The sequence below is a fragment of the Equus caballus genome, chromosome X (assembly GCF_041296265.1).
Source record: "Equus caballus isolate H_3958 breed thoroughbred chromosome X, TB-T2T, whole genome shotgun sequence".
NCBI classification, from domain to species: domain Eukaryota; kingdom Metazoa; phylum Chordata; class Mammalia; order Perissodactyla; family Equidae; genus Equus; species Equus caballus.
In genome coordinates this window covers 29,785,001-29,809,434 of record NC_091715.1, presented here as the reverse complement: position 1 = coordinate 29,809,434, position 24,434 = coordinate 29,785,001, and the positions used below count along the sequence as shown (strand labels likewise).

At 36.1% G+C, this 24,434-nt stretch overlaps 1 protein-coding gene across 1 annotated transcript in view; it reads right to left on the bottom strand.

The window, feature by feature from the left end:
• The window catches only part of CFAP47 (cilia and flagella associated protein 47), a 423,229-nt gene that overhangs the window by 112,310 nt on the left and 286,485 nt on the right, over positions 1-24,434 (bottom strand). The window contains exons 49-50 of the mRNA XM_023634518.2: positions 19,070-19,181; positions 3,945-4,079 (exon numbers count right to left, since the gene is read on the bottom strand). Of these exons, the coding sequence (XP_023490286.2) occupies positions 3,945-4,079; positions 19,070-19,181 (247 nt within the window). The remainder of the gene's footprint in view (positions 1-3,944; positions 4,080-19,069; positions 19,182-24,434) is intronic.

Below are 24,434 nucleotides of genomic sequence, written 5' to 3'. Positions count from 1 at the left end.
ATTTTCAATTGTTCCACATAATATATCACATAAGGAACATTCTTATATAAAATATTTGTGCATATCTTTGGTTATTTTATTATAACAAATTTCTTAGACGGAAATCATTGCATCAAAAGGGGTAAGCAATTCTTAAAAATTTTAAACATATTGCAAATTCTCTCTTCAAATTTTTATTAATTCAAACTCCCATTATAATACATAAGATTATCTCTTTCAACCTGACCCTCATTAAAACTGGGTGTTATTATTTTTCATATTTCCCTATTTGGGAGGTTAAAAAATTCTTATTTAGTTTTCATTTCTTTTTTGTCCCAGCTTTACTGAGGTATAACTGACTATTAATAATTGTATGCAGGGGCCAGCCTGGTGGTGCAGCAGTTAAGTTCGCACATTCCGCTTCGGTGGCCCGGGGTTCACCGGTTTGGATCCTGGGTGTGGACATGGCACCACTTGGGCAAGCCATGCTGTGGTAGGCGTCCCACATATAAAGTAGAGGAAGATGGGTGCGAATGTTAGCTCAGGGCCAGTCTTCCCCAGTAAAAAGAGGAGGATTGGGGGCAGATGTTGGCTCAGGGATAATCTTCCTCCAAAAAAACAATTGCATATATTTAAGGTATACAACCTGATTGGATATATGTGTACATTCTGAAATAACAACCACAATCAAGCTAAGTAACATATCCATCACATCACACAGTCACCATTTTTTGGCAGGGGGAGGTGAAGACACTTAAGATCTACCTTCTCAGCAAATGTCATCTACACACTACTATATTATTACCTATAATCAAATTATTGTACATTAGATGTGTGGAACTTATTCATTTTGCATAAATGAATCTTTCCTAATAGAAAAGAAATACACCGCTGAGCAATTTGTAAGAAAAAGACCCATGTTATTATAGGGGATGGAGGGTTAATCCTGTCTGAGTAGGGATATGGGAAGATGTAAGAATCGGGGATATGGGTAATATTATTAGATGCATTTTTCCTAGCTCTTAATCTACCTTGCAACCTGTCATCACGCAGCTTAGTAATTTTTTATTAGACATCACTCTATTTTAGTCCATTAACATGACACCATAATATTCTGATTTTCTTTCAAGGTTCTTCTGCCTTAGATATTGATGAGGGTTTAACTCTTAGCATAATCCATCTACAACAGTCATCTATTCTTTGGCCTCACCTGCATGATTTCAATGGACGAAACCTTAAACCTTTACAACCCGTTTTATTATTTTTTTCACCTTGTCTCTGCTCCAAATATTCAACTAATGACTGGATCTTGTCATGTAATGTCTTGCTGTCACATCAAAATCAGGAAGTACAAAACTGTGTTAATAAGCGTTATGACCTCCTAGACTTTTCTGTTTATTCTTGTTGAGTTTAGTAAACTATGCTCTAACATTGCTGCTTTGGCATCCATTTTGTGTGCCCAAGTGCAGGGGCTTGAACTGACACTAGCCCTTCCTGCTAGCACATGCCCTAGTGACAGCCTGCAGTGTCACAAATAAATGTAAATGTCTGACAAGTAAGAATGTAATGTAAGTCCCAACCACTCTGTGATAAGCAGTCTTCCCTGCCTCCCAGGGTCATCCCATAGTGCACGGCTCACATAAAGCCCCATGAAGCTTACCAAAAACCACCACTCTTTTGGGTTTGAACTGATCAATCTGGCCTTAACCCAGAACCCCAAAGCACTCCACCCAAGGATCCTAATAAAGGCATGTGTCCCAGGTCCTTTTCTGCTCTCTCTGCCTGCACCCTGCCTTGACCTCCCTGTGTGGCCCCTGGAGACATGCAGTGTGCCTCCTGTAGGACCTGTGAGTAATAAACTCCTCTATTTCACTTTTTTTTTTTTCCCCAGGAGAAGTTTCGCCCTAAGCTAACATCTGTTAACAATCTTCCTTTTTTCTTCCTTCCCCCCCTCTTAAAGCCCCAGTACATAGTTGTGTATAGTCGTGAATTCTGGTTCCTCTATGTGAATGACCACCACAGCATGGCTACTGACAGACGAGTGGTGTGGTTCCACACCCGGGAACAAACCAAGGCCACTGAAGTGGAGCATGCCAAACTTTAACTGCTAGGCCATCAGGACTGGCTCTCCCTTGTAGTCTTTTGTTGAAACTTGACTCATCATCCAAGTTGCCAGGCTCTACTTAACAGATGTTAATTTAATTAAGACACAACACTTCTAAATTTCTGTCTTAATATTTTTCTATTCACCAAGATATAAACAAACCTTGTTATATTTTGGAACCAATCCCTTCTATCTATCTCCTCTCTCTAGAGTCATCTAATGCTAATCTCTGAAATGTTTTCCATCTTGAGTGGTATTTCTTTATCCCCATCACCACCATAAAAGATATTGTTCTCTTCACTTCAAACCCAATTTTCTGTTGCAGTGTCCTAGCTGGCCCCAACTGCTCTTCCCTTTCCAAATCATTTTGCATAGTGCCTGAATATCAATCTTAATCCATGTATTCTTTGAGGGTTAATTTTATGTGTCAGCTTGGCTGGACTATGGTGGCTAGTTGTTTGATTAAATACCAGTCTGGATGTTGCTGTGAAACTATTTTTTTAAAAATGTGATTAACATATAAATCAGTAGACTGTGAGTAAAACAGATTACCCTCCATAATGTGGGTGGGCCTCCTCCAATCAGTTGAAGGCCCTAAGAGCAAAGACTAAGCTTGCCTGAAGAAGAAGCAATTCTTAGTCAGGACTGAAACATGGAAACCCTGCCTGAGCTTGCAGCCTGCCTGGGCTGCCCTGGGGAAGGAATTTGGACTCAAGACAGCACCAGTAACTCCTACCTAATTTTCTTCCCTCCTTACCAGCCCTACAGATTTTGAACTTGCCAGTCCCCACAATCATGTTAGCCAATTCCTTAAAATGTCTCTTTGTCTTTCTCTCTCTCTGAATATGTGTATATATATAATATTGTATTATTTATATTATGCTATAATATAATATATTATGGTGGTGTCTGTTTCTCTAAGACTTCTGATGAATACAAATTCATTCAATAAAGATTTCTTCCTTGGTATACCTCTGGGTCTCCACAACTTTGCTCTTGGTGACCCACTCTTCTCTAAAGCCCTTTTATGTCCCTGCTACTCATCCATAAGAGAACTCATTCACCCATTCTCCAGGAAAACTGCCCTGACTATTCCAACTCTCCACCATCTCATTTTCCTTTGAATTTCTACTAAAAAGATACAGTATTGAACAACAGTCAAATAATATAGGAAGGGAAAAAGTATAGCATTTACTTTCTTTTCATATGGGAAAGATTGCTATCATCTCCTATATTGACATAGGGAAGAATATTACATTGTTAAAATAATATACTCATTAACATTTTATCAGAAATGTACAGTAACTTTTTGTTTAATAATGGAAATATATATAAAGTTTTCACTTATGAAAGAGTAGGCAGACTTCAAGCTGAAGTATTATAATCTATTAATGTTAAAAGCAGTATGAATCTAGAAAGTAAGCCACACAGTTAATCCTGAAATAATACAACAAAATTCTTACTGATATATGCAGTACACAATTGTCTATGTACTATGAATGTAAAGTATCTATTCATTTAAAAGTGAATGAGGGGGGCTGGCCCCGTGGCCGAGTGGTTAAGTTCGCGCGCTCCGCTGCAGGCGGCCCAGTGTTTCGTCGGTTCGAATCCTGGGCGCGGACATGGCACTGCTCATCAGACCACGCTGAGGCAGCGTCCCACATGCCACAACTAGAGGAACCCACAACGAAGAATGCACAACTATGTACCGGGGGGCTTTGGGGAGAAAAAGGAAAAAATAAAAAAATCTTTAAAAAAAAAAAAAGTAGCATATTAGAAAGATCAGTTTAAAAAAAAAAAAAAGTGAATGATGAGGGTTTATGAAGAGTAATCGTGAAACTCCACATAATAATAAATTTACCTGAGTCTTCCTCCCCAAAATCTTGAGATAGTTCTGATAATGATTTCTGAAAGGAGGGTATTCGATCTCGATCTTGATCAGAGTCTTCCTCAGAATCATCATCTTCTCTGCTTTTAACGGAAAATGAAATCGTACCTACAACACATTAGTACAAGATGGCAGATTAAACAGGGATTCGCTTTTAGAATGAAAGGTCAGTTTCACGTATCAATGTTGCTCTAGCTTGAAACTAATAAATACAAAGCCAAGCATAAATTCTAGGTGTTAGTATCAGAATTAAACTTGATGGTGGTACTGAAGAATTTAATGGAAAGTTCAAGGAAATATTTTCAAAATCTCCATTAAAACGGTAATTTTTAACAGCTTTCTTATAATTAAGAAAATGTGGCAAATAATAGAACTGTATCAGCTTTCAGAAAACTTACTGGTCTTGGGTGACCGTTCTTACATATTTTCTTCCTAAATCATTTTTAACACTATTTATTACCTAATTTAAAAACTTTTTATTTTGTCTTATAAAATACCCTAAGCATGAATTTTCCTTTAAACACTTAATATGTAAGATATAATTGTATTACATATTAAGTTGTCAGTGTCAAAACTTGGCACTCTATCTGGAATTTTTGTTACACTAACATTAACTTAGAAAAGATTAGTATTAATTTTTACATTGAAATTAATATACATATGGAAATAATTCAGAATTGGCCTTGATATCTCAATACCAGCTTGCCATATTCATATTCTTCTTATTCACATTTAGAGAATGGTTCAAATCTTCTTTCCCCTCAGACTTCCAACACTTCCTTCTCCCTCCTCATTCCTAGTTGATCATCTTGTTTCTATTTCACTAAGAAAATTGACACTTTCAGGAAAGAACTTCACAGTCCCCTCACCACATTGACCAACTCTTCACATCGGTGACCGTATCTTCTGGCCTTCCTCCTCTATGAATCCGGGACCAGCCCTTGGATCTGTGCACTCGATCCCCATCTACTCCAGTCTAACAAGGACCTTGCTACTATAATGTTCCCCACTCTCTTCTGCATTTTCAATTTCTCCCTCTTTCAAACATGCTGTAATAACACCTAACTTCCAAAAAGCCTTCTCTCCATCTCATGTGTGTGTGTGAATGCATCTATTTGTATGTTTACATACACACACACAATACTTTGTTAGGTTCAGTACTAAAATCTGGAGGAAATGCACAACATAAATCACCAAAAATGACTCAAGGCATAAATATATTCATGGATATTAAACAAATTTTTTAAAAAAATCAAAGAGATATCTGGCACTGATCTAAGCAGGTTTAATAGGTGACTTCTTTCAAATGGGAAAAGAACAGAATATTGTCACACTATTAAGATTTTTAGAGAGAATTAAAGATAAAGATAAAAAAGAGATAAAGTTATGGTGGAATATTTAAAGCTAAAATAACACATACCAAACTACTAAAACTGACTCATAAATAAACAGAAAATTTGAATAGACAGAAAACTAGTAAGGGGATTGAATCAGTAATCAAAACCCCTCTACAAAGAAAAGCCAAGGAGCAGATAACTTCACTGTTGAATTCTACCAATTATTTAAAGAAGAATTAACACTATTCTTTCTCAAACACTTTCAAAAAATTGAAGAGGAAGGAAAACTTCCTAACTCATTTTATGAGGCCAGCATTGCCCTGATACAACAGACAAACAACAACAGTACGAGAAAAGAAAACTAGAATCCAAGATTCTTTATAAATATGAAGCAAAAATTCTCAACAAAATACTAGCAAACCAAATTCAGCAGCATGTTAAAAGAATTATAGACCATTATCAAGTGGGATTCATTTCAGGAATGAATGAATGAATGAATGAATGAAGGGTGATTCAACATACAAAACTCAATCAATGTAATATACCACATTAACAGAATGAAAGAAAAAAACATATGATCATCTCAATTGATGGATAAAAAGTATTTAACAAAATTCAGCAGCCTTTCATGATAAAAACACTCAGTAAACAAGGAATAAAAGAAAACTTCCTCAAAACGTTAACGACCATATATGAAAAGCCCACAGCTAACATGCTCAATGGTGAAAGACTAAACACTTTTCCTCTAAGATTAGGACCAAGACGAGGATTTCTTGTTTTATCACTGCTATTGGACATGAATACTAGAATTTCTACCCAGAACAATTGTGCAAGAAAAAGTAGAGAAGTCATTTAAACTGGAAAGGAAGAAGTAAAATTATCCTTGTCAGCAGACAACATAATTTTATATGTAGAAAATCTTAGTGATTTCACAAAAAAATTGTATTCAGCAGATTGGTAGCATACAAAATCAACACACAAAATCAGTTGAATTTCTATACACTAGTAATGAACAATTTGAAACAGAAATTAAGAACACAATTCAGTTAGATAAAACCATTATTTGGAAAAACCTACATATGTTAAACAACATGTGTGCACTGAATAATAAGGAAACCTAATCAATATTCCAAATACTATGAAATAATCTCAAGAATTAAAAATACATATTCTCCATTCTTTCTCATTTCAGTCTATTTATATATTCACCATAATTTTTTTCTCCAACACATCCATTTAAACATTATTACATTTTTATTATCCCTTAACAAATAGAAATTGAGCAATCATTTGTAAAACAATTCAAAAGCCCTATGTGAGTGTAACAAGACCATATATTACAGACCAGAATGAGAAATTAAGTATCTACTTCAAAAAATAGCAATGGGTGAAGAAACTATGGAAACAATTACAGGTTATTTAATAGCTTATGTTTTAATTGAAAGAACACTTTCAAGCAATGCATCTTAGAATTATGCCACTAATTTATACACAGTTTTTTCTAGTGAAAATCTTTTCCTTGGCAATATAATTTTAACTTTATTTCTAAATAATTACATTTTTAATTGCATCTTTATTTTTGGTTATTAATTAGCTACTGTAGAAGAGGAGAGCTGTCAAATTCTTGTAAACTTGTTACAAAGAATAGCATTAGACTCAGCAGTCTGTCAGCAGTCAACTTTCCAATCAAATGCAGGAAATAATGATTATGAGAAAAATATATGTTTCAAAAGATGATCATTTTTTTCCACACTATATGTACATGTGATTACTGTGTCCCCTATATTCTCTGATCTGGCTAAGGCCAACGAATCCAAAAAGAAACAAAAATAAATAACAGTTTGATTGTTGGTGCTTGAGTTTATCAGAGTAATAGGAAAATTATCAGACTGCTTTGGAAAAACTATAGGTATAACAGATATCAGAGTAGTGACCCAAAGCAACTCTCCAAGATACAACATCTTGTTGGAGATTAACGTAAAATTACATTGATTAAGAAAATCATAATGGAGATTTTTGGTTTGTCTGAAGAGAGTGTTACAAAAAAACCTAATAGGAATAGTAATTATAACTGCTATATTTTCAATAGCACAAGCTTTTATTTTGACAAACGGAGTTTTTTTCTCTGTTAAACACTCTAAGCATTTGATTTTCCAAAATGCTTTTTTCAATAGTCAATAAAACAAGGATTTCATAGTATGTCATTTTTTAAAAATTAGGAATTTTTCCCTGATTTCATACTATCTTGTAAAATGTAAATATCAGACTCAAGTTTAAAGACTGAGTAATGGAATTTTATATTAACAGTTTTTCTTTGGAAAAACCATTTATTTAATGCCTGCTCTGTTAGGCATATGCTAAATGCTTCCCATTCATTATCTTATTTAATTCTTTTAATAAACATGAGTTAATTACTCATTAGGCTCATTTTAAAGCTGAGCAACCTGGACATAGAGAAGGTTGGGTAGCTTATGCCAGGTCACACAGGTATTAAGTGGCAAAGACATATATATTTCCCTGACATAGAATATGGGAAATGGCACATTAAATCATGTCTAAATATCACCAAGGATACCACAGAATAAACAGGCTTTTGATTGGAAAAATAGCAAAATCATTCACATACTTAGAAAACCTTTACTTTGACCAACAGTGATAGGTCTCAGATACTGCTCATTGATCACCTAAACTATTTCATCTCTTAGAAAATTTCTAAAAGCAAGTTTCCATGGCAACAGTTAAATCTGGCAAGGTCTCTGATCTCTTGGCACTTGGCCCCCTCACACTCACCCTGCTCCCTCCACTGGCTTCGTGCTTCATCTCTCCCTGTTGCTAATGAGGAATAATACTAAGAAAAATCTCCATATGGCTGGGATTTATCAACTTGTGAATTTCTCAGAGGCACATTAATTCCATCAAGAAGTTTTTTCATAAGTATTTGCTCTATGTACATTATATTACACATGATCAAATGAATTTCAATTGTTTTGTTTGTCTTCTATCATACTACCCTATAAAATCTGAACAGCAAGACTAAAGATGAAACCCTAAGGAATCCTCTGCTAACCCTCCACCTTCCTCTATCTTTTTCTTCCTTCATTTTAACCTTATTTCTAACTCTCTTGTTTTTGTTTTATTTCCCCTTCATTAGGGGACCAAAAGGCAAGGCAGACAAACAAAATTATGTGGCTGATATAGAAGAGAGATTAAGAAATCGGTGCTATAGCCACATCTGTCTTTATTCTGTGTATAATATGGCTCTTGTCTCCCACTCTTTTAGGCTCTTAATTTTTATGATAAAATGTATAGTAGTTTAGCACCCAACTGTAGTCCTATAGGCTCCATTTTTTTTGTGGTATTATACTGCTTGTTTCTTCTATAACACATTTTTGACATGAGTATAACAGAAGACACCACAGACAATAGGGAAGGCTTATTAACATCTACAGGATTCAGATTTGTGTTGTAGAGGATGGTTGATTATGTTGTAACTTTAGTAAGAATCATGCTTTCATTTCTGGGGCAGGATGTTAAAGCAGTGATAGTCTAGATTGCTATTAAAACCACATGTTCCTTCCTGATCCATATAAGAAAAAAGCGATAAATTGCATTTCCTCAAAATTAGTTCTCATCAAAACTTCTATAATCATTTCACAATGAATACATAATCAAATCATCACATTGTGCATCTTAAATATATACAATTTTTACTTGTCAATTATACCTCAATAAAGCTGGAAAAAAATTAAATTTCTGCTACTCAATAGATGCTGTTAAGAAAATTAAAAAGAAAGCCAAAAACTGGGAGAAAACTTTTGAAAGCCTGTATCTGATAAAGGACATGTATCCAGATTATATTTTTTTTAAAAAAAATCTCAAAATGCAACAATAAGAAAACAATCTAATGGAGAGGGAGTAGGCAAAAGATTTGAAAAGGCATTTCAATTAAGAAGACATATGGATGACAGACAAGCACAAGAAAAGATGCTCAACATTATTATTCATTACTGAAATGAAGATTAAAACCACACTGTAATAGCACTGCACACAAATTAAAATGGATAAAATTGAAATGGCTAACTCTACTCAGTATGGTCAAGGATGTAGAGAAACTGGAACTTTCATACATTGCTGGTGAGAATGGGAAAAGGAACAATCTCTTTGAGAAACTGTCTGGCAGTTTCCTGAAACATTATAAATTCAACTACCATACTATCTAGCCATCCCACACATAAGTGATTCATGCAGGAGAAATGAAAGCATATGCTCATACAAAGACTTACACATGAATGCTCATATCAGCTTCATTTGTAATTACCAAAAGATGGGGAAAAAACCCAAATGTCCATTAACAAGTAAATAGATAAATCATGGTACAGTATGTCTTGCTTAATGACGGGGATACGTTCTGAGAAATGTGTTGTTAGGCAATTTCGTCATCGTGCGAATATCACAGAGTGTACTCACACAAACCTAGATGGTATAGCCTACTACACACCTAGGCTACATGGTACCAGTCTTATGGGACCACTGTTGCATATGCAGTCCATCGCTGACTGAAACATCGTTATGCGGCGCATGACTGTATAACCATTCCACGGACTACTACTCAGCAATAAAAGAAATAAAGTATTGATCCATGTACCGTGTGGATGGATCTGAAAATAATTATGTTGCACACGAGAAAACAGTCAGAAAACGATGTACATTGTGTGATTTCATTTATATACAATCTTATAAAATGCACTTAAAGTGAAAGAAAACAGATAAATGATTGCCTAGGGCAAGGGTGGCTTGGGGCACGAGGGGAGGAGAGGGCAAAAGGATTAAAAATGAACACAAGGAAACTTTTTGGGGTGACATATTCATTATCTGAACTGTGTCAACGGTTTCATGGGTGTATACATATGTTAAAACTTCTCAAACTGCATACTTTAAATATATACAGTTTATTATATGTCAATTACGTGGCAATAAAGCTGTTAAAAATATACACTGCATGTTATTATACCCACCACTGCTCAGCAGGTAGTGATAGGAATTGAGAACCATCACCCAAAATCGGAAGGATTGTAGAAGCAGGATTTGTAAGTGGAGTTCACAACCACCTATTGGTATCTTTCCTGCAGCAGGCAATAGCATGTGCAAGATAATTAATGCAGCATAATTCATGAAGCCATCATATTGAGATGCCCAGAAGACTTTTATCTATCTACCTAGGTATCTATCTATTTATCTATCTAACATATTTATCTGCATCTCCTTTTAGTTCCATAAGGTCACGTATGTTTCACCGCCATCGAATGCTATTCTTTGTTCATCTGTTTGGGATTCACCTCACTGTGAAGTTTATATTCAATAGAGGATCAACAGCCTGCCTTGCATTCCCAAGGAGAACTACGTCTCTAACACATAATCAAGAATTACAAGTGAGTGTTGTACCAATTAAACGTGGGCCTCATGGTAAACAATGAAATTCCAGGAGTATCTTCCTTCAGCTTGACAGAAGAGGTGCCATTTTCAAATTCATGCTTTTCTCTAAGTTTGTAAATCTTCCTTATTCTCATATTTTACCGCACTTCTATTAGCGCACTACTAAGCAATTTTTTAAATACTTCAGAAACTATTTTCGAAGTGTATTGTTTCTTCCTTTGATATTCACTGGATAGCTGCTGTTGTTTGCCGGGTGTTGGTCTGGAGGCCAATGCTGGCCTGACAGTCAAAGGACAGATCACCTTGTGTAAAGGCAGAAACTGCAGTATATGTCATCACTCATTGATCTATTGACATGAATGAGTTTATCTGTAGACAATCATCTAAGTAGGGCTTGAGACTAGAGTTAACACTTATTTTGATATTGTAGTCAAGGGGCAGGAAAAAGGTGTAGTGCTCACAAGCCCTTGAAGGTAATACCATGCAGGTGGCCAAAGCTATCATGAAACATCAGAGCACCCGCTACCTGGGAAAGCAGAGATGGTAAAAGCAAAGAAGAGAGCCCAAAAGACCATGAGAGCATCCTAGCAAACCCAATTTATTCTCTCTGCAGCACCTCAAGGCCCTGCTTTTGGAAACCATTTCTTTTATCCAAAAGAGCATGTAAATACTTTATAGCAACCAACACTTGTTTTGAAAGACCAGGGCCATCCGACTAGTTTTTATGCTTTTATGCCTATGTAGCAGTTCACAATGGTGGTGGGAGCAAGCCAGTAAGACCCAAATTCAGTTTTAGCCAAGCTTTGGATAGCATCCTCCCTGGCATTTTCATTGAGATAAACTAGGACAGAGTGGGGACAAAAGCTTCAAATACCCCCATATATCCATATCATGTTAGGAAATTTTAAAAAATGGGAGTTATTATATTAAATAAGAGTGATAGGACCAGCCCTGGTGGTGTAGTGGTTAGGTTCAGTGTGCTCCACCTCTGTGGCCCAGGTTCAGTTCCTGGGTACAGACCTACACCACTCATCTGTCAGTAGCCATGCTGTGGTGGTGGCTCACATACCAAAAAAAAAAAAAAAAGAGGAAGACCGGCATGGATGTTAGCTCAGGGCAAATCTTCCTCAGAGAAAAAAACAGAGTGATAAACATTGACTGAGCAGCTACTGGATGAGCACTTTTCATATATTCCAATTTAATGCTCATAACTGCCTTAGAAGGTCAAATATTATCTATATTTTACATGTAAGAAATCTAATATTCAGTGAGGTTAATTATATTACCAAGATCATACAACCAGAGAATCATATAATTGGAAGTTGAGGTCATATTTGACTTCTGAACGTGTTCCTTTGCAACATAATAACAGTAAAATAGGAAATAGCAAAGCGAAAGATGTGCAATTTTGCCATTTCAACGTGGTGGTTAGCATGAATATACTGCCCAAGCGTTAAATGAAAAATGCAAATTTAAATAGCACTATGTTTACTCAGCATCACATTCTGAAAGTACACGTGACAAGCAGTGCTTTTCATGACATACAATATTAGAAATCTAATTTTGAACTGAATCTGTATTTCAAAGATGGCAACTGGTAATACATATCTTTCTGCATAGCATATCATTTCAGAGAGTAGCAGGATGCCAACTATAAAAACTATTTCTATCTTGTTTAAACATAGGCCTAACATAAGAACTTTATTGTGCACACATTAAACGTTTTGTTTTGACATTCAGTAGAAGTTTATTGAGAAGAAATCTTAAAAAGTCTTAGCAAAGCTGACTGAAAGCTTGTTTGCAATTGTTTGGACGAGGGTTTCTGGTGTCAATGTCATAATAGATGACATTCCAGCATACAGACTTTTGAATTGCAAATTTGCAGAAATGAATTCTAGTTATAATTCACAGTTGTGCTGAACTGAATGAATACAATCACTTTTCAGCAAGCAAAAAACCCCGCTTTCATTTGCTATTGAAAAAATACAAGGTAATTGTTGACTGCACCAAAACCGATCATTGTCACCTACTTTCCGGAGCTACCGGCTTACCAAGGGTCACAGAAAATAAGAATCTCAGATTACTCTATCTTGAATGTTCAGAGTGGAGACTAAATTTACTAATATGAGTGTAAATCACTTTAAATGTGTATTTTCAATATTTAGTTTTCTAACGTGGAATAAACAGTTAAAGCACCTCGGTGATGGCAATGAACCGTGCCCACGTAGTATTCTATAACATCTAGAGACTTGACCCTCTAAGTAAATGCTATATGAAAATTTTCCTTATTTTTTTAACTGAGATATGATTGACATACAACATTGTATTAGTTTTAGGTGTAAAAATAGTCTTGTGTAAAATTTAGAGATCATTTTAGGCCACTAGGCCATGATCAACATATTAAATTATTTCAGCCTGATTTTTTGTTCATACATTTGAATGACTCATAACTCAATAAACAATCCTCGTTAATAGTTTTCTCTATTGTACTTCCATCACTCCTTGGACAAAGGTAAAATATTCAACTACCTGAGTTCCCTCCTTTGGTTACAAACAAATGTCATTAATGATTCTTAGAATTCTAAAGACTTTTCCCCTGGAGATGAAGGTATGTTTGTTGCTCACAAGTAGGAATTCATAAGACATAATTATGAAGTCCTATACTTGTGTTAAAAAAAATCAACTGCACTAGTTAAGAATAGATAAAACATGTTTAAAATATTTAGGGTTTGCCATTTTACAATATGTTGGAAGTGATGTTCAGAGAACTTCCTCCCAACCAAAACTTTTAAGTTAAACACACATACAAACTGAGAACGCAGGAATCCAGTGTAGTGAGTCATCACTGGAGATGCCATGTGTTCTGTGACACAGGCTACTCTGTGGTGGCCTGGGGTCTTCACTTTTGGGGCCATAATTGGGAATCAGAGAAAAAGTCATCAGCTGAAGAACCCACATTTGCGTGATTTGGGGCCCAGATTTCACATTATAGTTTTGGACCACCAAACCCCAAACTAATTATTTACCTTCATAGCTCTAGACATAGACAGGGGGCCCTAGAGGCATGCCAACAAGTTTAGACAGTCACCTGTTTGCTGTTATTAAAATGTGCTTTTAAAGGTTATATTATGACCCTGATATTCACGAACTGGAGGGCACTGAGCTGATTAGTGTGACATCCTCACAAGGGACTCAGAAGAGTTATGGCAGAGACATATGTGCTCCATGTAGATTGTTAAAGAGCAACTAGAGCTAATTACTAAAAAAAGTGATATGTAAGTTATACCAAATTATACAACTTTAATTTTTACATGGACAAGTTCATTTTCTTAGTGCTTTATTAGAAGTGAACTGCTCCATGTCGTGGACATGCATGTTTATAGCCATCTCTAAATGATATTTATGAATCACATTATGTTACTGCAATCAAAATTAATTTAAGGATTATTGTTACTAAAGTATATGCTGACCACTAAGGCCTAATCATCTTTACGGAAGTATTAGTCTTATGCAAAAAATAAAGCTTCCCTCTGAGACAAGTGGAGATTTACTTGCATATTTCACTAATACAAATAGGCAACAGGCCCTTACTGCATTTGTACAATTACATACAATCCTGTAATAACAGACAGTAATATTAGCTTTGCACTCCAGACTAAAGAGGTTATTTCCTGGTTATTAAGGAGAGAATTAAGCCATTATATTTTAAGGCATTCGGTTATTAACACATTACTTCTGCCATGCCTTAACGCATGATATTTTTGTTTGGTTTTGTTTGTCTGTTTCTTTCCCTTTTAGGTTACATGTTTTCATATCTAGGTTGACTGATTCAACATTTTTCCATTTTTCTGAAATTTATTGACATAAAAAGATAATTTTCAAATCAAGATAGAACTGGGCTTTCCCTTCCTAACTAGTGAATCTATCCTACCGATTGTTTCTCTCTCACAGTTAACGGTACCACCTTCCTCAGAGTTGCTTAGTATCAGAAGTACATTTGACCCTCCTTTCCCCCTTCTCTCTCCATATCCAATTTTCATCAAATGCAGCTGTGGTGGACACTATGCTGCATCAACCATATTCCTTTTCAGGAATGAAGAACTTATTTCTGTAGCTACTGGGAAACGATGTCTGGAAGATGCTGGAAGATGACCGTCATCAGGTCAGTCCTCTGTAGGCATTACCTGACTCGAAGAAAAATGACCCATTCAAGTTCAAACCTCCTTCCACATGCAGCCTACTTTCAATGACTGATCAACACAGCAGTATAAAGGCCCAGTCCTCTGCTCCCAACTTGGGACAACTCTGAAGGGCCATACTAGCTTCAGAGGCCCCAATGAGTTGACTGAAGCCTTCACTGGGCCTGTCTGGAAGCTCAACTTCTCCCTCTGGCCGATATACTTTCTTACCTCTCCTTCCAGAGGTGTTGAGCACAACACATTCCCTAATAAATGTCCTGAATGCTAATCTCCCATCTCACAGACTTTGATTCTGTGGAAACCCAAACTGTTACAGCAACAGTTTCCCTTTTTATAGGCATGCTCGGTATAACACTGTTTTGGTCAACAGTGAATCACATATACGACGGTGGTCCTATAAGAGTGGTACCACATAGCCTAGGTGTATAGTAGGCTGAACCATCTAGATTTGCATAAGTACACTCTACAGTGTTTGCACGATGACAAAATTGCCTAACACCGCATTTCTCAGAATGCATCCTTGTCACTAAGCAACGTATGACTGTATTTCTCTTGAAACTGCCCCTCTGTTTTTTAACCCACTATCACTGGCCTAGTTTGGTCAGCCTTTCACTCTCGCTTAGAATGATCAGTCTTAACATTTTGTTGCATTAGCCAAATAGGCATTCAAATTCAAACCTCCTCACAGGCACACTTGAATCATGATTGTAGCTCACTGCAGGTTGCTGTGAAAATTCCAAATTCATCCATTTCTCAAAATTTCTACCTACCAATCGATACGCCATGATACCCACTTTAGTATATGCTCTCAGTGCCCCAATAAAATTCCCTCTGCAGACAGTTTCCACCCACATCAGTGGTTTCCTGGGACTCTTTTCCAGTGGGAATTCACTGCCATGGGAATCTTTCCTAAGAGAAACTTTAATTAATAATTGATGGAAGTTAGTGGATAAATACCCCAACTTCCTCACCCTTTTTATTGACTTTCTCCCTTCAGCATCTGACTTCCCCTCATTCTCTCTGAGTGGTCCTGTGATCACCTCTCAAATAAACTACTTGCAATTAAACTCTTTCTCAGAGTCTGCTTTTGGAAGAAATGGCACAAACAAATATTGAGAACTGATCAATGAGAATATTGCTAAAGGCCCCTAAATGATCTCTCAGATCTAACTGCCCTCTCTTGCCCTTCCTATCTGTTTAATATATTATCTCCAGATTTCTATTTCTAGAACTCAGTTGACCCATGCCCCTCAGAAATCTTCAATGGCTCCCAGTACAATAAGAAGCAAAACAAAACTGCCCAACAAAGTCTGCCTGTATTTCTCAGTGTATGTCACCCTGCGTTCGCTACCACAAACACACACTCCAGACACACCCCTCTATTCATTGTTTACAGAAAGTGTTTTCTCTGTGTTTCCAATAAGGTTGTTTCCTCTGCTGGAATACCCTCCCCACCATATTGGCTGATAAATCCAAGCCCATCCTTAGAGCTACAGATAAACCCATTACCCCCTAGGAAGCCCTCTCAGATCCCCACTGTTAGGATTACTATTTCCCTCTACCATGCTCCCCAGTGCCATGTTTAAACTTTTGGTAAAACAGACTGTACCTAATACCGAGATGACATATGGATATGTACTTTCACTACCAGATATGAATTCCTAGGAGGTAGGAGTCATATGATATCCATATTTGTATCCAGTGGCAACGTTGGAAACAATTAACAAACCTATATTCCAGCTCTGACCAATGAAAGGATGCTGGATCAAAGTCCTGAGGCACTCTGATGCATCACGTGTTAACTCTTTAGTTGCTGCTGGATTGTTGGGAAGTCCAGGGGGGGTTGGAGGAGGGACTGTGGTGGTTAGGGTGGCAAGGGTTACACAATAGTGGAGCTCAAACAATTGAGCATTTCTCAACATATAAGGAAAAGCATCTTTCACAGTATTTTAACAAAGAGAGCATAATTGGTTGAACGTCAGTTTTGTTTATAACTACTATGCTTATCAAGGCTTCCCAAATTATAGGTCTTATATAAATAATTCTTATATAATTAAGAACAGAATTGAAAAAGAGCACAAAGTTTAAAAGACCACTGATACACACACACACACACCTGATATACTTCTTTAACCAGGACAAGTAGGAACATTTTCATGTATGTCTGAAAATGTTATAGTCTAGTTTTCTTTATATCATATCAGATTAGCGGCTGTTCAGAAGCAATTGCCTTTATACTGCTTAAAATATCGTAGAAGTCTTCCAACAGTAATATCAATAAAAATGAAGCTAGCTTTCTTTACAGGCTCAGTTTCTCTAAATCATACTGAATTCAACTCTAAGGGACTACCCTGGGAAGAACGATCATGATCGTGCCTTGCAAATATTTTTCAAAATTATTAAGGCTGCAAAACGTCTTGTGTAGCCAGTCAACATTTACCTACTTCATCCTCACTTAATAATGCACACTGAGTTGCCTTTAACTTCCCCAAATTCCTTCTAAAATCCTCCTAACCAATATGCTAAAGAGTCCATATCTGATTAGTGAAAATATGTACTGAAATTTTATGGTCGCAAATGCTACTAAAAGCAACAAAAAAATGACTATACAAAGGAAAAGCACATTAAGTCTGATTATTTAATTCTTCTTAGTTCCATTTCTATAACCTTAAGAGTTTGATTCATGGACCAGGGGTTTTGTTTAAAGTAGTTGTAAATATTCATAATTCAACAATATTCTACAGTTTGAGGTCCCTCTTATGCTCCTTCTCATACATAGCAGAATTCACTGCCTTCTTTGAACAAGAAATTGAGATTTATTACATTTATCAAAAATAATAATGGCAATTCTGAATGACTTGCTGCCCTTTACAAAAGACTAGTTAAAATCCTAAAACTAAGGAAAATTCACCAACCATTGGGATTGTCATTTGATGATTAAAATGAAAATTGAAATTGATATTTCTTAAAATCAATTCAGATCATCTCAATTACCTTAAAAAATGATGAAATATGGTACTTTATTGACATGCTTAGAACAGGCTCACTATCAAAATCTACCTATCACATGGAGAATTATTAACGGACTTTGTAAAGTCTGAAAATGGAAGATTTCAGAAGATGCGAACGACTATGACTGTAGGGACATCTGAGGTCAAGCCAATAGAAGCAGAGAGTGGGGGTGGCAGGTTGGCTCTTCCTTCACTGCACATTCTATTACAGTGGTATTGATTGGGTTGTGTTTGCCATTCTAAAAGGTCCCGTCTGCTTGTTAATAGCATTGGCACCCAGTCTAGGCTCTCTGTACTTCTTTGGAGCAGCTCTCTACACCTTCTAAGCTAACACACTCTGTTGAGGCAAGCAGGGATGAGAGGCTAGTACTTCCAGGGAGCACAAGATTGCTACTAAGCGTATGCTTTCTACATTTCTAAATTGTGTCCATTTACCTACGTTATAATAATTTCCTCAGCAAAAGCCAACCACCATGGGGCACTGAATTCTCTCCCAAATAGGACAACTAATTCCCTTGATGAATTACAGCCCCTCAGTTCTTCCCTATTACTCTTCTACACTTATCATCCCTGTTCCCTTCAAAACCTTGTAGGAATACCCCTCGCCCCCATTCGCAAGCAAGCAATGCTGTTCGGCAACCATCAGGGAAATTTGTATAAATAATGTTTCATTCGAGACAAAGGAATAAAACTTCACATGTATCAAAACCTTTAACCTATTTTTCACACATCAATTAAGTGCATATACATGTTTTTATAATACCTAGCCCTATAAACAGACATTCTCATAGGATGCTATCTGCTTCATAAACTGGCATAACTATTTGAAAGGATTTATCACAATTTTAAATGCAAATATCCTTAACAAAATATTTCTACTTCTAGGAATTTGTCCCACAAATAATTTCAAATAAACGAACAAGAGAGTATAGTCCTACACCTAAAATGTATGCTCCAAAGCTCTGATTATTTAGAAAGCTAATGAGTGAAATGGAAAACCAAATTTCCCTCTGGGTCATTTATTAGAAAGGGGAAGTGTAAATTACATTTTCATTTCTTCTCATCATGTATCAGTCCTAGCATGGTAGTTAATAATATTTTATGAATGGTTTTGTTACCTTTGAATACTCCACGTTTCCAAGGGCAGACGTGTAGAATATACGAGACTACGTTATCAGGGTCTATGGTGATGTTTCGACTTCCCCACACTATTGGAAGATCTGAAAACACCTAGAAAAGACAATTCAAAAACAAGAATTATATAATGTCAATATTTACATGAAATTAGTGTAACAAGCTAAAGCACAGAAAAAACTGAAATTTAATTTAAATACTTCCATTAAAACTGTTCACTTTTAAACGAAAATCAAACCAGAAAAACACTACATACAGCAAAAGAAAAATTTGAGACTAGGCCTATGAAAAAAATAGAACAAAGGAAATGATTCTCACAAAAAGAACAATGTTTATTTTCTGTGGCTACTTGTAGCAAGATCACTGATGCTTAGACAATCTGAATATCTTTTATAGGCCATGCACAATTTTCTTTGTGCAATTTGATGTACAAAAGATGAACCATTTCAATAGGTTTCTACATCAATATTAATGTAGCATATAAAGACTATTTAAGCAGCACTTGACCACAACTCTGGTTAAATTCAACTTTCAGCTTACTGAGTGCTTATATCTCACCACCCTCCACTGCCCAGGCAAACACTAATCTACCTTTTGTCTCTATAGATTTGCCTATTCTGAACAATTCATAGGAAAGAAAACATGTGGTCTTTCGTGACTGGCTTTTTTCACTTAGCATAATGTTTTCAAGATTCATCTATGTTGTGGTATATATCACTTCTTTGTATTGATGAATGATATTAAACTGCATGATACGTTGCATTTTGTATATCCATTGTTTTAATTATTATTTTTATAGCCATTTTTAAGTTGGTGGAAATTTGGGCTGTTTCCACTTTTGTCTATTATGAACAATGCTGCTATAAAAACATGTACACATTTTTGAGTGAACATAGATCTTCATTTCCTATGAACATACAGAATTGCTGGGACATATGATAACTCGAAATTTAACCTTTTAAGTTACTGCTTTCCAAAAGTGTTTTCCAAAATGGCTGCACAATTTTTCTTGCCCACCAACAATGCATGATGGCTCCTACTTCTCTACATGTTCTCTCAAAGTTTTTATTGTCTGTCATTTTGATTATAGCCATCCTAGAGAGTGTGAAGTGATAACTCATTGTGATTTTGATTTGCATTTTCCTAATGACTAGTAATGTTGAGTATCTTTTCATCTGCTTATTGCTCATTTGCAAATCCTCCTTGGGAAAATGTCTATTCAAATCCTTTGCACAGTTTTAAAACTGTGTTGTCATTTTATTATTGAGCTGTAAGAGATCATTATATATTCTAAAAACAAGGCCCTTATCAGACATATGGCATGTGGATATTTCTCTTATTCTGTGGGTTCATTTTTTACTTTCTTCAAGGTATCATTTGAAGCACAAATATTTCAACTTTTTTTTTTTTTTAAAGATTTTATTTTTTCCTTTTTCTCCCCAAAGCCCCCTGGTACATAGTTGTATATTCTTCGTTGTGGGTCCTTCTAGTTGTGGCATGTGGGACGCTGCCTCAGCGTGGTCTGATGAGCAGTGCCATGTCCGCGCCCAGGATTCGAACTAACGAAACACTGGGCCGCCTGCAGCGGAGCGCGCGAACTTAACCACTCGGCCACGGGGCCAGCCCTGAAATATTTCAACTTTTAAGTCCAATTTATTTATATTTATGTTTTGTCACCTGTGCTTTTGATGTCATATCTAAAAATTAACTGCGTAACCCAAGGTCATGAAGATTTACTCCTATGTTTTCCTTTATGATTTTTATAGTTTTCGCTATTAAATTTGGTCTATGATCCATTTTGAGTTTACTTTTGTACATGGTATGAGTTAGGGGTCCAAATTCATTCCTTTATATGTGACAATACAGTTGTCTAAGCATCATTTTTTTAAAAAGACTGTCTCATTAAATTCTCTTGGTATCCTTGTCAAAAATTGCTTGACCAGGGCCATCCTGGTGGCAGAGTGGTTAAGTTCAAGTGTTCCGCTTTGGTGGTCCAGTTTGTGGGTGCGGATCCTGGGCACGGAGCTATATACCATTTGTCAAGCCATGCTGTGGTGGTGTCCCATGTACAAAATAGAGGAAGATGGCCACAGATGTTAGCTCAGTGACATTCTTCCTCAAGCAAAAAGAGGAAGATTGGCAACAGATGTTAGCTCAGGGCCAATCTTTCTCACAAAAAAAAAAAAAAAAAAAAAGATCAATTGACCGTTACTCTAGCCTATGGATAAATTGCAGGATGTTCTATTTTATTCCATTCATCTACATGTCTACCACATGCCAGTACATTTTCTTTAATATTATACTTTTTTAGTTAAGGTTTTGTAGTAAGTTTTAAAAGCAGGAAGTGTGAGTCATCCACTAGAGAGTGAGGAGAAAGGTCAAATTGTGACATGTCCTGGGGATGGGAATTATGAGGAGAGTCACACTCAGTCTGCCTCTTCCTTTGTTTGCAAGGTTGCTGCTTTTCATAGCTCCCCTGGTTGTAAAGACTGGAGCTCAGGAGAGGAGAATAAAAATAGGCCAATTCAAAGTGCCACAAACCAAGCTGCTCTTACCAAGCTTCTGTTTTTCTTGAAAAAATACTCCTCAGATTGTTTTAAGTCTTTATTTAATTTCAAAATCTGAAAAATTTCATTTTGACAATTTTTGCCAGTGTTTTCATTGCTTTTAAGGAGGAACAGATTTATGAAACTCCTTGTTCCACCATCCTGGAAGTCTGGCACCTCCTCTTTTCCTTATTACATAACTATTTTCTACCACTTTGTCACTTTGATAAAATGTCACAGCATTTACCTGTATCTCAATTAGGTTCTCTGATTTTTATTTTCTCTTTGATATTAAGGAAGTCTCATCCTTCTATTACAAACTGTTCTTGTAGTAATAATATACATGTTGAAAGGCTTTCTTTTTTTTTTAAATACAAAGCATCTTAAAAATGACTACTAGCAGCAATACAAAATAGAACAAGGAAAAGATATGAAAAGAACATTCTGGATTTGAGTTGTTAGCAGATTGTTAAAGTGCAGGTGAACAGCAAGCAGTTGAAAATGAGAGGCTAAAGCTAGCACATACATCTTGAGTGAAAGTATGGACTTGGTATTCGTACCTAAAAGATAGTTTGATCTGCCAAGTGGGATGTTGCACAGATCTAAGAATGCTTGGAAGATGGAAACTTGAAAATAAGTCATAAGGTTAGAGGAATAAAAGGGCCAGATAAGTAATGATCAAGAAATGACAGGGAAATGAGAAACATTAGAAGGATATAAAATAAATAGTGAAGAGTGTTAAGAAGGCAGATCAACAGTGCCAAACACTACAGGAGTTTTGAAGCAGATAACTTGGGAAAATAACTGAATTTTCTTGACCAAAAGTCATAGGTGATCTTTGTGGCAGCAGTTTGAACAGAGTAGAGAAGCTACCAATGGATCGTCATGAAATAAGAAGTGATTATGTAAATAGTACTTTTTCAAGAAGTCTAGCACTCATGAAAAATAAAAAGGATAATAGTTGAAGAAGGACTATTGTTAGAAACAAGTTTTCTCTTATAACGGAAAAATTTGAGAACATTCATAGATTAAGGAAAACAATCCAACGAAGAGGAAGATACTAAAAGAGAGAGAAAGAGAGGGGAAAAGAATGTGAACTGGCCTTGAACGCATAGAGGTAAACTTCATTTTACAGATCAAGGAATGAAGATGGAAAATCAGGAGGGTTTCAGTGGTCCCAAAGTAAGTATATAATGAAAGCTGAAACTATAAAGCAAAGATTCTCAGCCTAGCCTTTCTTCTTAGCAGCATCTCAGTTGTTTCTCAACAAAATTTCCATTGAAATATGAGCAAGAAACTAAATATTCTGAATGAAAAGAAATGGCAAATCGGTAATATGCATTAGGATGTGTTGATTAAAGTTGATGGCAATTTTCAAATTAAAAAACGTGTGGGGCCGGCCTGGTGGTGCAGGGGTTAAGTTCGCATATTCTGCTTCTCAGCAGCCCAGGGTTCCCCAGTTCGGATCCCCAGTGCGCACATGGCACCACTTGGCAAAAGCCATGCTGTGGTAGGCATCCTACGTATAAAGTGGAGGAAGATGGGCATGGATGTTAGCTTAGGGCCAGTCTTCCTCAGCAAAAAGAGGAGGATTGGCAGCAGTTAGCTCAGGGCTAATGTTCCTCAAAAAAAAAAAAAGGTGATATTTCATCCATTGATAATTATCTCCACAAACAAATGTTACTTAGGTCTTAAATATGTTTCTGTTCTGTTATAATTGATGGAGCTATTTAAACATGAGGAAGACCTGGAACACATGAACAATATTATTAATATTTTAATGAAATAACATTTAATTAACTTAATGGGTAATATCTTTAATTACAGAAAAGGCCTCACTGAAAATCTGTACCCTAAAAGTAAAATGACTAGATTCTTCAGTTTTATTTGTATATTAAAATGACAAAAATATAGACTTCAACTATTATTGTTTGTGGAGAGCAATTTTGTTATGCATAGAATTTCATGTTTACATTTAATTAGATAAATATAGTTAATATAGTATAATTATTATTAATAAAGGCGTACATTTTTTTAAATGCATTCATTCTGGAGAATAAAATTTGAAAACCTATAGACATCATCTCTGCCATAACAACAAAATGAAACAAGCAACGTTATTGAATCACAGGTTTTTCTTTAACCTGTTTTCATCAAACTCTTAAGACAGGATTCCTTGTTCACAGTAAATTCTGGAAGGGGAGAGGGAGAGGGAAAATGATTTTTTCATTATTTATAGTAAATCCAAGTAGTCATGGTTTTTTCTCTTTTTTTTCTTTCCTTCCTTCCTTCATTTTAAATGCCGCCCATTATGTTTGTATCTGTTTATTAAACAAATCTTCCTTGAAAAACTATTGTGTACTTGATACTATGATTTATGTTAGGTATAAAAATGTGGGTAAGAGAGGCATGCCCCTTTTGTCACAGTTTATAATCTGATGGAGAAAGGTAAACAGGTAATAGCAATATGATGTAGAATGTATGATGGTCGGACAGGTAAAAAAATGCTGTGGAAGCACACGAAAGGCATCTAACTGAGGTTTACGGGAATAGGAAGGATGTTTACAAAAGTGGCATCTAAACTTGCCCTGAAGAATGAAAAGGAGTCAGAGAGACACAGAGAAATGGACGATAGGTTGTTGGGCAGAGATTTCCAGACAGTAGCGAAAGGAAACACTGTATACAAGCCTAAGTGTTGCTGGAGCCAGGAGTGGCAAGAGAGGAGGCTGAGCAGATGAGCTCTTGAAAGACAGTGAAAGCCACTGCAGGGAGTATGGACTGGATCCTGAAGGCATGAGATGAC